Below are 13,173 nucleotides of genomic sequence, written 5' to 3'. Positions count from 1 at the left end.
TAAAATGATTTTTAATATAGAAGAATGTCTATATAGTATGAGAGTTTAAGCCTATATTTATTCAGCTCCTAGTTCTAGCATTCTACTTTAGAAAGAAGAAAAAAATTGCAGAATTTTTAGGGGTCACAGGTCTTAGAAAAAAAAAATCAATGTACAAGTAAAATTCTATTATGAACATGATAAGGTTACATTTAAAATAAATTGAAAGAAAAGAAGTAGTTTTTTTTCTTCTCATTCCTACCACTATTTCTTTCAAAAGATAGCTGGAAAATTTGAAAATAAATTTAACATTACGTTCCAGTATTGAGAAAGGGATGGTCATTTTTTTGGGATGTATGTATGAATAGTTTGGACTAGAATAATTACTCTTTTTTTTTATGACTGCAGAAGATCTTTGTAAATCTAGAAACAAAAGGCTTTGTATAGAATATTATGTTTATAGTAAAATTCATTTAAACTTACTTTACAAAACATGGTAACATTAGTCTGGAACAGATTAAATAATTTTTAGATATAATCACTCCAATTATTACGAATTTAAAAAGAAATTTGCTACTTAAAAAAAAAAAAAAAAATTGATACAGCCTCTTTTAACAGTATTCTTTTCAACAAACATTAGAATCATGCAAAAATAAAATCACAACCTTAGAAACTTTTTTTTATTAAGGCAACCTATTGAAATTTTTCTTAATCCCTTAGATAAAAAGAAATTCCTCAACTAACATTACATTAAAAAAGTTTTGTAGTAAAAAGATGAAAAAGTGACCACTAGATGGCACTCATTAAAATGTTACAAAGTGAAAACTTTTATAAAACACATGATACAAATTCAACACAAAATTTATTTAAATAAACTAAAAAACACAAAACAATTGTATAAATAAACAGCAAAAGTCACTTATGTACAAAATTTCTAAGTTGATGAAATGAAATTTTTCAAAATGAATGTTTCAGTTGGATGAAATAAGTTCAGAGTATCTTCACAGAAGTACTCAAATGTAGTCCCTTTGTACAAAAACTAAATTTATTATAGTCTATAATTCATCCTTAAATTCATCCTCTCCACCTGTAGGAGGTGGAGGTGGTTGACCACCCTCACTGTACAATTTAGAAACTATTGGAGTTACAATATCTTCAACTTCCTTCTTTTGGGTTTTGTACTCTTCTGCCTCTGCATCCGGATTGCTTTCGAGCCATTTGATTTTCTCGTCCAGGGCCTCCTCCACTTTTTCTTTGTCGGAAGAACTCAATTTGCCACCCATCTTTTCCTTATCATTGATTTGGTTTTTCAAAGAATAAACATAAGATTCCAATTCATTCCTGGCTTCCACTTTTTCTTTCAGTTTCTTGTCCTCCTCTGCAAACTGTTCAGCATCTTTTATCATTTTTTCAATGGCCTCTGGACTTAACCTGTTGTGGTCATTGGTGATAGTAATTTTTTCTTTATTGCCAGTCCCTTTGTCTTCAGCAGATACTTTTAGGATTCCATTTACATCGATTTCAAAAGTGACCTCAATTTGTGGGACACCTCGTGGAGCTGGCGGTATTCCAGTCAAATCAAAGGATCCCAAGATGTGGTTGTCTTTAGTCATTGGTCTTTCACCCTCATAAACCTGAAATGAACCTCCAATTAAAGTCTAGGAAATCATTCAACATATTTTGCTAATGAAACGTCATAACAGAAATAAATATTTCAAGGTGGGTGGTTCATTCATAATAATGACAAGTGACTGAGCTTTACCTCAATAACTAAGCAGCAAAGATTCATTCAACATTTCAAGAATTTTAAATATCTAATTCATGGATGAAATTGCCAAAAATCCTCAACAAGGAAACCACATAAACTTCAAAATAGACAATTTAACTTTGCTAAAAAAAAACATACAATTGAAAAATACAATTATTTACCTATCTCACAACTATTTCCAATGAACACACATGTTTGTTCACTATTTTTTTATTTTTTGCTACCTACGAAATTCTGACATAGAACCAAGTTCTAAAAGTTCTGACAATTTCATGAAAACTACTTTTTCTTTTTAACAAAGTTACTTCACCATTGTACAGTCGAACTCATTTATAACGAGAACTCGGATTCACCGAGGGAATCGAGAATATTTGGTTGGATCACTGTTAAGTCTATGGAACAGAAGTCGCTTTTAACGAGCAAGACTCTGTTTTAGCGAGCAATATTTTTCTGTCTTGCAATCTTTTTTTCAAAATGATAAGAAATGCGCGCAACATAAAATAAAAACCGCGAACTGAAACTTCAAAGTAAGCTAACTAACTACTATTTTAAATATGTAGATTAATGAAAAAAATAAATGTTTTGGTAAGAATCTTTTCCTTTATTTTTCTTTCCTTTAAGACTGTAGTGCAACTAGAAATTTTTTGCTGGTTGGGGGGGGGGGATAGTTATCATTAAATTAAGAAAAGTATTTAATTAAAGTAAGTAAGTATTTAATTAAAGTAAGTAAGTATTTAATTAAAGTAAGTAAGTATTTAATTAAAGTAAGTAAGTATTTAATTAAAGTAAGTAAGTATTTAATTAAAGTAAGTAAGTATTTAATTAAAGTAAGTAAGTATTTAATTAAAGTAAGTAAGTATTTAATTAAAGTAAGTAAGTATTTAATTAAAGTAAGTAAGTATTTAATTAAAGTAAGTAAGTATTTAATTAAAGTAAGTAAGTATTTAATTAAATTTTATGTAAACTCAATAATTTGACCTCCCAACCCCCCACCCCTCTTCTGATTGCACGCCTGCCTTAAGGACCCGTTTATTACGAGCACTCGGATTTAACGAGTACATGTTACGGTCCCTTTGTGCTCATTATAAAGGAGTTCGACTGTATAACAATAAACTTTATTTTTAACTTACCTTGATTGTAACTGTATTTTGATTATCTGAGGCAGTAGAGAAAATCTGAGATTTCTTTGTGGGTATAACAGAGTTTCTGGGGATCAATTTTGTCATGACACCACCAACAGTTTCAATTCCCATAGTTAAAGGATTAACATCAAGAAGAACCAATTCACCTACAATTAAAAATAGATAAGTAACAATCCCATATATATATTAGGGTTACAAAGTTTATGTTGAAAGAGCAAGCACCTGTATCTTCATCACCACTCAGAACTCCAGCTTGAACAGCAGCTCCGTATGCAACAGCTTCATCAGGATTGATACCACGAGTGGGCTCTTTTCCATTGAAAAACTCCTTCACCAATTGTTGGATCTTTGGAATACGAGTGGAGCCACCAACAAGAACAATTTCGTGAACATCCTTCTTCTGCAAGTCACCATCTTCCAAAACTTTCTGTACTGGCTTCATAGTGGAACGGAACAAATCCTAGAGGGACAAAATTAAGTTTTTATAATTATTTCATAAAATACTTTAAAATCTATGTCAATGTATTGAAGGCTGAATTTGATAATTTTATAAGTATTTGTGATTTTTTTATTTTTTATTTACTTAGATTCAAAATAGTAAGAATTGTTACTAAGCAAGAAAATTTACCATGTTTAGTTCTTCAAATTTCGCCCTAGTTAAGGTTTCACTAAAATCTTCTCCTTTGTAGAAAGATTCAATTTCAATTCTAGCTTGATGAGCTGATGATAGAGTTCTCTTTGCTTTTTCAACTTCACGTCTCAATTTCTGAACAGCCCTGTTGTCGCCTTTGATATCATGGCCAGTTTTCTTTTTGTAAATCTTAATAAAATGCTCCATAACTCTCTGATCGAAATCTTCACCACCTGAAGAGGAAAAAAAAAAGTTTATGAAAGAAAAATTTGTAAGTAAGCTCATAAAATAGTTTTTTTAAACAGTTTTTATCCCTCAATGGTACATTAATCATCTTTAATTGAAGATTAAATTGTTTGCAACCTAAAGATTTAAGTTTGATTACATCTCTTTTAGTTTAAGTGGCATGCTAAAGGTGTAAAAAAAAATAAATAAAAAGGGCACACCAAGTTAAACGACCAATTTTAAATTCCTCACTAAAAAATGCAATAATTTAACCTTTCTCTGTTACTTTTCAAACCTTATCTTTCGTAGCTTACTCGCAAATAATAGTGGAATTGTAATTTAATTAAATTTGAAACTTTCCATTTCATTTGGCCACAGCTTTAACACCATATGATGATCATTCATTTTTTATGCTTTTTTAAAAATATATTTTTAATGAAAATTCCAGAATTAAATAGCAAAGCTTACTTCCTCTCTAAATATAAAATTTTACAGCAAACACATAAAAGTTAGCAGGTATGCTATTTTATCAGATTTTAGATGTGTGTTCATAAAGCCAAAAAATTCACAAATGCAATATAAGATTTAAAACTGCAGGGTGACCCGGGGTGATTCACGATCACTGTGTTTCTGAGGTAAATAATGATCACCTAAGTTTTATTAAAAAAATTTTTTTTTTTAAATTTGAGACATGACCAAGAATGTTTGTACACTTTACTGAAGTATAACTATATTTACTTAATAGTTTTTTGTTTAATCTAACAAAATAAGTATCTTTTAAACTGCTTTCTGTATTTTCCATTTCAAAGATGGGTCTCAAAATGGGCACATTTCTGAAAAGATCTCCCACCTTTTCTTAATAAATATTTTGAGTTACTTTCTTTTTCTCTGTTATAAAATAGTGTAAGCTTTTGTTTAATTTTTTCACCGCTACTATAAACATTATAATTGATCATAGGAAACCATATCAAATGTTGCCCCCAACAGATGGGGCAATTATTGATCACTGGGGTAATTCCTGATCATTGTCATTTCTTAATATAAATAGTATAAAAAGTAACTAATAAATAGCCGATTGTCTTTTCTTAAATAACAGTTAATATTTATTAAGTGGAACAACTATAAAATATATTTTAACTGTGATCACAAAATTTGTTTTTAACTGTATACAAGATAAATGTGTTCTGATTTGTACCATTTCTGGTTTGCTTAATTTTATGTGTGTACATTGTTAGAATAATTTTTAAGTTTATAAATTTGTCTAATATAAATATGGTGAGAAATTATAAGCTTAAAAAGAATACTAAGCTTCTAGAAAGCAAAATTAGTGAACTTCTTTTAAATGATTGAAAATAAAAACTTCAGTGCAAAAGCTGCTGCCAAAGCTGTTGGTATACCTTATTACACTCTTAATGAACTTTACACTTTAATGAAGTTAAAAAATCCAGCAAAAGTAACCCATGTGGGAACTCTTTTTTATATTCCAGCAGAACATGAGAATGAATTGGCTGCTTGCCTAAAATGTATGTCACAATGCAAAAATTTTTGGAAAATTTAAGTTTTAATCTTTATTCTCTCTTTTAAATAAATCGTTTTATTATCTGCTTAAACATACATTTTTGGTTTATTTGTTTGATCTTGATGTCTTATTTCTTAATTACCATTATATAATTATTTTTAAACAGTCCATTTACTATAAAAACTGGTGATCAGTAATTACCCTAGAAGTGATCAAGAGAAGGGGTAATTCCTGATCACAGAAAATTTAAAATCTTTTAAATTCTAATTAGATTTTCAAACAAAAGGTAACATGAGACTAATCTTATATAGCCTCAAACTTGCAGTAAATATTAAAATTCTATCTTGAATAGTTTTTTCACAAAATAGATGTTTGTATTTTTGGATCAGGAATCACCCCAAGTCACCCTACTAAATATGATATTGCATTATATGTTCTATCAACAAATTTTAGGTCGAAAATTTACGAATTTTATCACAAAGTAGCTCAGCACAGTTTAAATGGGTAAAGAACTCAACGTACCAAGATGAGTATCTCCATTAGTGGCTACCACTTCAAATACTCCATTGTCGATGGTCAAGAGTGAAACATCAAAAGTACCACCACCCAAATCAAAGACCAAGATGTTCTTTTCTCCTTCTTTCTTGTCCAAACCATAAGCAATGGCAGCGGCAGTCGGTTCATTGATAATTCTCATAACATTCAATCCAGCAATGAGGCCAGCATCCTTGGTCGCCTGTCTTTGTGCATCATTGAAATAGGCAGGAACAGTCACTACAGCATTCACTACTTTCTTCCCAAGGTAAGCTTCAGCAGTCTCCTTCATTTTGGTCAAAACCATGGCAGATATTTCTTCGGGAGCAAATACTTTATCTCCGTCCTTAGTCTTTACTTGAATATGTGGTTTACTGTTCCTTTCAATAACCTAGAGAGAGCAATAAGAGTTTTAAAAAAAATTTAAAATACAACACTTTATATTTTCAGGAATGTGAAGATTTTATTTCTTGTTTGGAACTTATTCTTTCTCATACATTTCAGCTATGTAAACAACTAACAATCTTATTTATAGTGCTATTCCTAGCATTGCATTGTTTTTCGGAAAAAAAGTCTTGTGTAATTGTACTTTATTACAGGAGCTTGTATTTAAATCTAATTAGGGCAATTCCAAGGTGACTGATATATTTTGATAGAAAAAGAAAAAAAAAAAACTGAAAATAAGAAAACCTATAATAAATTTTAATTTCTAAAAAATTAGATTGGATGTATTTAATTAGCCTAATATTATACGTATAAGAGAAAGATTAAAAAAAAAATTTTTTTATTTAGAACAAGGATTAAAATATGACTGGTGTTATATAAAAATGGCATGGAGTTTGGGGTAACATTTGTATTCTGAAATTCTTCTATAAGCAACAGAAGGATTATCTTATTTAATAAACAAATTAACAGGAAACATTGAAAGTACCCATGAAATGACTTGTAGAAAATGGCAGAGAAAAAGCTTTTGCAACTGATGTTACAAATAACAATTGTATTAAATTTTAATAAACTTTTACAAAAGTAAAAACTAATTTTTTATTTCATATCTAAAATAAAAAAAAAAGGTTAAGAAATTTGTTAAATGAAAGAATACTATTAAAAATGTTTATTTTTGGTAAAGTTTTCTTTGGTATTATAGAATGGCCAATTATAATTTTTTTTTTTCAAAATTAAACTGGGAAAATGTTTATACTATGTCTTGTTTTAATGCTATTGTAATATACTTAGACTTTGATTTTTAGATCTACCCATAGAATAAATACCTTTTAATAATCTAAAAATATATAACAAAATGTTTTTGTAGATTGTTTAGCATACGTTTACAATAAAAAAAAAATAAAAAAAAAAAATAAAATAAAAAAAAAAAAACACACTAGAAATTATTTGAATAAGAACTAAATTAAGCAAAAAAACTACCACATTTTTAATAGTAATATTTTTTTATAGAAAAATAAATCTTAGAAAAGATATATTACCTTGAATGGGAAGAATTTGATATCCTTTTGGACTGTTGGATCTGACCATTCTCGTCCAATCAGACGTTTTGCATCAAAAACTGTGTTTTCGGGATTGGATGTCAGTTGATTCTTAGCAGCATCACCAATTAACCTCTCTCCTTCGGGTGTAAAAGCCACATAAGAGGGAGTAATTCGATTACCTTGGTCATTTGCAATAATTTCAACTCTTCCATTCTTGAAGATTCCAACACTACAAAATTAAAAGTTTCTTTTAAAATACATTAAATTTTTAATACTGTTAGATAATCTAACTTGGTATTTATAACTAAATAATCCAACTGCCTGAAAATTAAAAGTTTAAATTTTAAAAAAATTACAGTTTAAATTAAATAAAGTTTTGATTAATCATTGTGTTTTTTATATTTTTTACAGCCTTTTAAAATAGATGTGAATTTCTAATTTCCCTTTAAACTATTTAAAAGAAATAATATTCTGGAAATTTAAAGTGCTACTATAGTTTCCTATAACAATTTACCTTTTTATTTCAAAGTTAAATTATATTAAAAATTTTTTTTTTTTTAAAAAAAGCTAAATGATTTTTCTGAGACATTCTACTTTAATTTCACTTAGTTTTTAACAAGTCTTGAAATATTCATTCAGTTCTCAGATGGATTCAATCGATCAAATAATATTAGGTATTTAAAATTCATTGGTGATAATATCCTGCCTTCTACATTTCAGTTTCAGAATAAATAATTAATATTTGCAATATTTTTCTTATTAAATCATTATAGAGATAGGCAGTGAATAATTTATGCATGAAAAAGGTTTATTCTCTATGTTAATATTTACTTAGCAAATAGGTATTAATCTTAATCCATAAATATTTAATCTTCTTGCCTTAAATATTCTTAAATTGAAATAAATAATCAAGGAGATAAAATAGTTTTGGTAATCATTAATAAGTCTGAATTACTTGTCCAGGCGTCCTACCCTTGGAAAATATACTTGTTTTCATTTTATTAGATTTCTTGCAACTAATTATTAGTGTATAACATATCATTGTAATATAATCTTTTTGTATTGTGTGTTATAATTTTGAAGAGTCGTATCACTATTAATTTTCTTTATAACATAGCCGATCAATAAGCTTATTTCGACAGATCAGCAGTTTTGTCAAACAATTATCGAGTGTACATGCATGGCACTTATTTCATGCTAAACTGTTACTTTGCTCACGAGAATTTTACAATTTTTTTTATAATCGCTGTCTACAATTATCAATTTGGAATAATTGACTCTTCTAAGATACAAATTTAGCTAAATATTATATTCTAAAAAGCACAATTTAAATATCTATAAGAAAAAAACAGATTCAATCTTTATTTTTGTTACAGTTATAAACAATATATCAAAAATGATTACCATGAATAAGTTGTTCCTAAATCAATACCAATGACAGGCCCTATACTTTCCTTGTCATCACTCTTTGATGCAACATAAGCTGCAACAAGCAGCAAACAAGCTGCTAGTCTCGTAATCAACTTCATGGTAAGTATTCTACAAAAAGAATGAAAAGTCAAAACAAGAAAAAATAGCTTAGCAATAAAGTTAGCTAAAATTTCTTAAAAATAGAAAGTGCGCCTTAAGTTTTAACTGAAATAAGTACAATATATTAATCTAGTGCAGGAATGATTTAGAAGTTTAAGCAGTTAACCAAAACAAATATTTGGTATTTAAGACCAATAAACTCAGAACCTAAAAATTAACAAAGATAGGACAATTAATTATTTAAATTGTGAGGTGAAGTTTAAATATTTTATTGTTCTACAAAGTATGTTGAACAACAGCTGGCATACTGTCTCTCCCCCTCTAGGAAAGCTCATATTTGGCCTATCCATACATTTTAGTAGACTATTTTATAACCATGACATACAGAAAAAAAATCATATTTTAAAAAATACCAACATTTTTAAACTTTATAATTTTTATTACTTTATTATTTTTTCCTTTCAGTTCAAAAGAAGCCCATTCTCAAATTCTCATTTTCAACAGATGAAATTTTTATGAGAGTGAAATTTAAATAGGGTGGTTATAGGCACTTTAATCTTTAAAAGTTAAAGAGGGCTGTTTATTGATGATGAATATTTAAAAATATGGATTAGAAAAAAAAACTCAAAAATTATTATTTATTAAAAAGAGATAATAGATTCCCTTGAGGAGAAGAAAAAAGTTACTTGATAACCATTTAGTGTCCTCTCTGTGAAACTTAATTCAGATTTTACTTAATGTAAATAACAGTTATATAAAATTTAAAAAAAAAAAAGCCAATCTTCTCGTTCTATTTAAAAGGCTGATTGGCAAAATAAGAATTTCTCGCACTCAATTTGCAATTGATAAAAGCATATTAAACTTGCAAATATAAGCTAAAGCTTGAAAACTTATCGTACGTGTCAACAGTAAAAATATCAATTATGTAATCTGGTTTACATTAAACTGAATTTTGTATACGCTCTCCCTTCAGAATAATAGATATAAAAAAATTTGCTTAAATTTTTACAATTAAATACACTTTTTAAAAGTTTGTTTGAAACTGATGGTAATGTCCTTGTGTAAGCAAAAGACACAGAGAAATACAGATTACCAGTAATAAATAAGCGATAAAAAGAAAAACATACCTATTGCCGATAATTTAACAACAGTATAATCCAATTAAATGGAGATTTAGGAGTAATCAATTGGATCAAAAAAGCTCAGAAATTTACACTCGATACAATGCCAAATTTGAACTATCATAAAATTCTGCTGAATACCGGGTGTAAACGTATATTAAAAAGACACGAGCCGGCGTGTCGAGAACTGATTGGATGAGATCCTCCTATTCGGCTTTCAACAATTGGCTGGATGCCGAAGACTATTCGGGAAAGAGCGAGAGCTGACGTGTACTTTGACAGAGCGGCCTCGTTTTAAAATACGTATTTCACTACAATACGTGAACTTGACGTGTTGTTTTCATGCACTAATTAACATATTCAGATTATTTTGAATTAAATTTTCTTTTTCGTGTTTGAGGAACTAAAATTTAACTGATGAAAAATAGCGCAAATGTATATTTTTTTTAAAAATTATTTCTGCGTTTGATAAGTTAACAAGAAGAACAGTTACAGATTTCTTTAAAAAATAAAATAAAACAGAAACTTTTGCTTACACCAATATTTATTTTCTTGCGTAAGCAGTAAAACCAATTTGTACTAAATTAAAGTTAAGCAAATTAAACTTACGTTAAATGTCTTTATTGTTAAACTTTGCCAATTGAGAAAAAGTTAGGGTCGTCATAAAGATTTTAACAAAAATAATGGTGCTAATTTAAAAATAAATTGTTGTATTAATATGTATTATAAAAAAAAAATTCTTACAAATTTAACCTTTCATGTGTGATTATCTTTTGAAATGAACTAATTAAAACTTTCACAAAGCAAAGTATCTATTTGAAGTTCTTATTTATTTTATTCAAGTAAGAAAAAGTTCAAAACAGAAAAACAATTTCATTTATACTGATGTTTTCGCCTCTGAAATGGATAAGCACCGAACTTCTTGTAAAAGTAAATATTTAAAATTATGTAGATAAAATATATTACTTAAAAAAAATATACTTATTGCACTAGCATGAATTAGATAAAATTTATACATATTTTTTTATAAAAAAAATCGAAGTTTTAAAACGTTGTTCTTTAGAATTATTATCGAATTATCTTTAAACGAGACTTAACACACAGTCCAGAAATCCGACCGAACATAATGAAGAGGTCAGTAATTCCTCCTCCAATCGAGTGTTCATAAAAAAAGAAAAAGCAGTCTCGAAATCTACTGAATTTTACTAACATCTATCCCTAGTATAGAAAAGCAAATAAATTATTACTAAAAGTAAAATATTAATTTGGTTATTATTATTAAAATAGTAATTAAGTTACGATACAATGGAAGATGATGCAACAGGAATCATTCTTGGCCTTCATTATGTTACTGCAGCTGCTATAAAGTAAACCTAATCTACTTATTATGAGGCAAAATACTATTCATTTTATTTTCGTTGTTGCAGTGTTATTCAAGTTGCTTATTTGAACTACTGCCATATTCTTACTTTAATGAGCAGTTTTATCACAACATCGTTCGCACAGCAAATTGCATGTTTTTAGTTAATTATCGAAGATATTAAAGATAAAGATATCTAAGTACTACTAAGTAAATGATGAAAATTTAGTTATTTGACAAACTAGGCAGTGTATAATCCAGAGTATTTACACTCCATTTTAATTAAACACCACGAAAATCTGAATGGTAAATTATAGTTTATATGAAAGCCATTCTTTCTTTTTTTTTTTAACTATCTATCCTTATTTTCATAAAATCTATTTGTAAAATTATAAAGTTTTGCCATAAAAAATTTTTTTTTAATGAATTTACGGAACTTACTTACGTTTAATGTTAAGAAAATTGGGGCAAAATATATCGAGTTAAACAAATGTTATAAATAAAATAAAAATTAACTTTTTTATTATAATGATTAATGGTCCTGCTATGTTAAAAAAAATGAAAAAAAATCATGTATTTATGTATGATAAAAACAAAAGCTCAAAATTATAAAAGTTTTGGTATAATCTTATCCTTTTGTTTTACAAATATTATTGCAAGTAAAATAAATGTAAAGAATAGACCTTAGATTTACATGCAATTTCTGTCTTTTTACTATTTTTTTTATAGAATGAAAATAAATAAGTTAAACTTTATCTTTTTCATTTCTTTTATTAGGACTTCAGACATTCTTCAAATTTATCTCAGTAATTATTTAGAAAATGTAATTTCTGTTATTTAGTTAATAACTGAACGAAAATGGAGCATTTCTACTTCAATATTTTTGCCATTACTTTGAAGAACAGATATTTCTTTTATTAATTTGCTTTAACTAATTCAATATTGTAACTATTGAAGTTTTAGAACTTTAAACTATCTGAATTTTAGTTATACAGATTAATTTTGATTTAGTTGATTCGTGAATCACTCAATTGAAATTATTTAGTTTTCATAGTTCAGACATATTTAAAATATAAATAATAACTTAAATAGTATTTTTAAAGTAACATTTACAAGGAATGGAAGGTCAGATTATTGTAGAAATATAAGTTTTAAAAAAAATCTGATTTAGAGTTAGAAGTAATATAATTCTTCGTTCTCATAAAAAAATTTATGCATTCATTTGTAAAATTCTTTTTATTATTTTATTTACAAAAAAGAAAATTTCTACAACAATTTTTATTTTCCTTATAATTAATTCTCTTTAACTATCTAGGATGCAAGTTATGTGGACTTTGGTTTCAGCATTGCATTTTTTCTCTTACTGATGTAGTATTCCTGATTTCAAAGAAAATCTTCACACAGGATTGATGTTTTTTTTCTTCTTAAATTTTATTATATTTAGAAGACAATAGTGAAACATCGATTAAAAGTATTGCTGCTGAAATACCAAGAAGAAGAAGAAGGAAAAAAAATATCTGTCTGTTCTGTATAGCAGTAAATAAAATGAAATAAAAGTATGACATTACCTGCTACCCATTTAAACCCCATTCATTCTAAAGACATTTGAAATTATAAAGTAACTGATTTTATAAAATGGCATATCTATGTTTAGAAGGGGAAAAGAAAGCTTATAAAGTTAAACTTTGAAAATACAATAAAAATGGCTAAATAATTGTAGCATTTATGTTTTATTTTAACTGTTTTAATTTATATATGCCATTTTGATTAAACAATAGCCACAGTTTTTAATTTACGGAAGGGCAGAAATACCAACTATTTAGGCTCTTGCGAATAAATTTTTTCAATGGTAGTGATTTAAAGCAGAATTTTTTTGAAAC

The 13,173-nt window shown here is 27.4% G+C and overlaps 1 protein-coding gene across 1 annotated transcript; it reads right to left on the bottom strand.

Annotated features, from left to right (window-relative positions):
- Positions 1-822: 822 nt before the first annotated feature.
- LOC107438838 (endoplasmic reticulum chaperone BiP) lies at positions 823-10,065 on the bottom strand. Its single transcript, XM_016051224.4, has 8 exons — positions 9,940-10,065; positions 8,687-8,821; positions 7,280-7,511; positions 5,787-6,189; positions 3,518-3,753; positions 3,112-3,349; positions 2,878-3,035; positions 823-1,613 (listed from the first exon to the last, which is right to left on the bottom strand). The coding sequence occupies exons 2-8, from the start codon at positions 8,809-8,811 to the stop codon at positions 1,035-1,037; spliced, it is 1,971 nt and encodes a 656-aa protein (XP_015906710.1). The 5' UTR covers positions 8,812-8,821; positions 9,940-10,065; the 3' UTR covers positions 823-1,034.
- Between the last annotated feature and the right edge of the window lie 3,108 nt (positions 10,066-13,173).

The sequence above is a fragment of the Parasteatoda tepidariorum genome, chromosome 1 (genome assembly GCF_982258835.1).
Source record: "Parasteatoda tepidariorum strain Cologne lab strain chromosome 1, Ptep-v5.0, whole genome shotgun sequence".
NCBI lineage: Eukaryota > Metazoa > Arthropoda > Arachnida > Araneae > Theridiidae > Parasteatoda > Parasteatoda tepidariorum.
Note: the sequence above shows the minus strand (reverse complement) of the source record. Positions and strands in the feature narration are given on the sequence as shown.

Excerpts from the sequence above, each read along its gene's own strand:
- LOC107438838 (XM_016051224.4), bottom strand. The coding sequence starts at position 8,811 with ATGAAGTTGATTACGAGACTAGCAGCTTGTTTGCTGCTTGTTGCAGCT. Across the intron at positions 7,512-8,686 it reads TTAGGAACAACTTATTCATG|TGTTGGAATCTTCAAGAATG; the intron begins GTAATCATTTTT and ends TTAATTTTGTAG. Across the intron at positions 3,036-3,111 it reads GAGTGGTGATGAAGATACAG|GTGAATTGGTTCTTCTTGAT; the intron begins GTGCTTGCTCTT and ends TTTTAATTGTAG.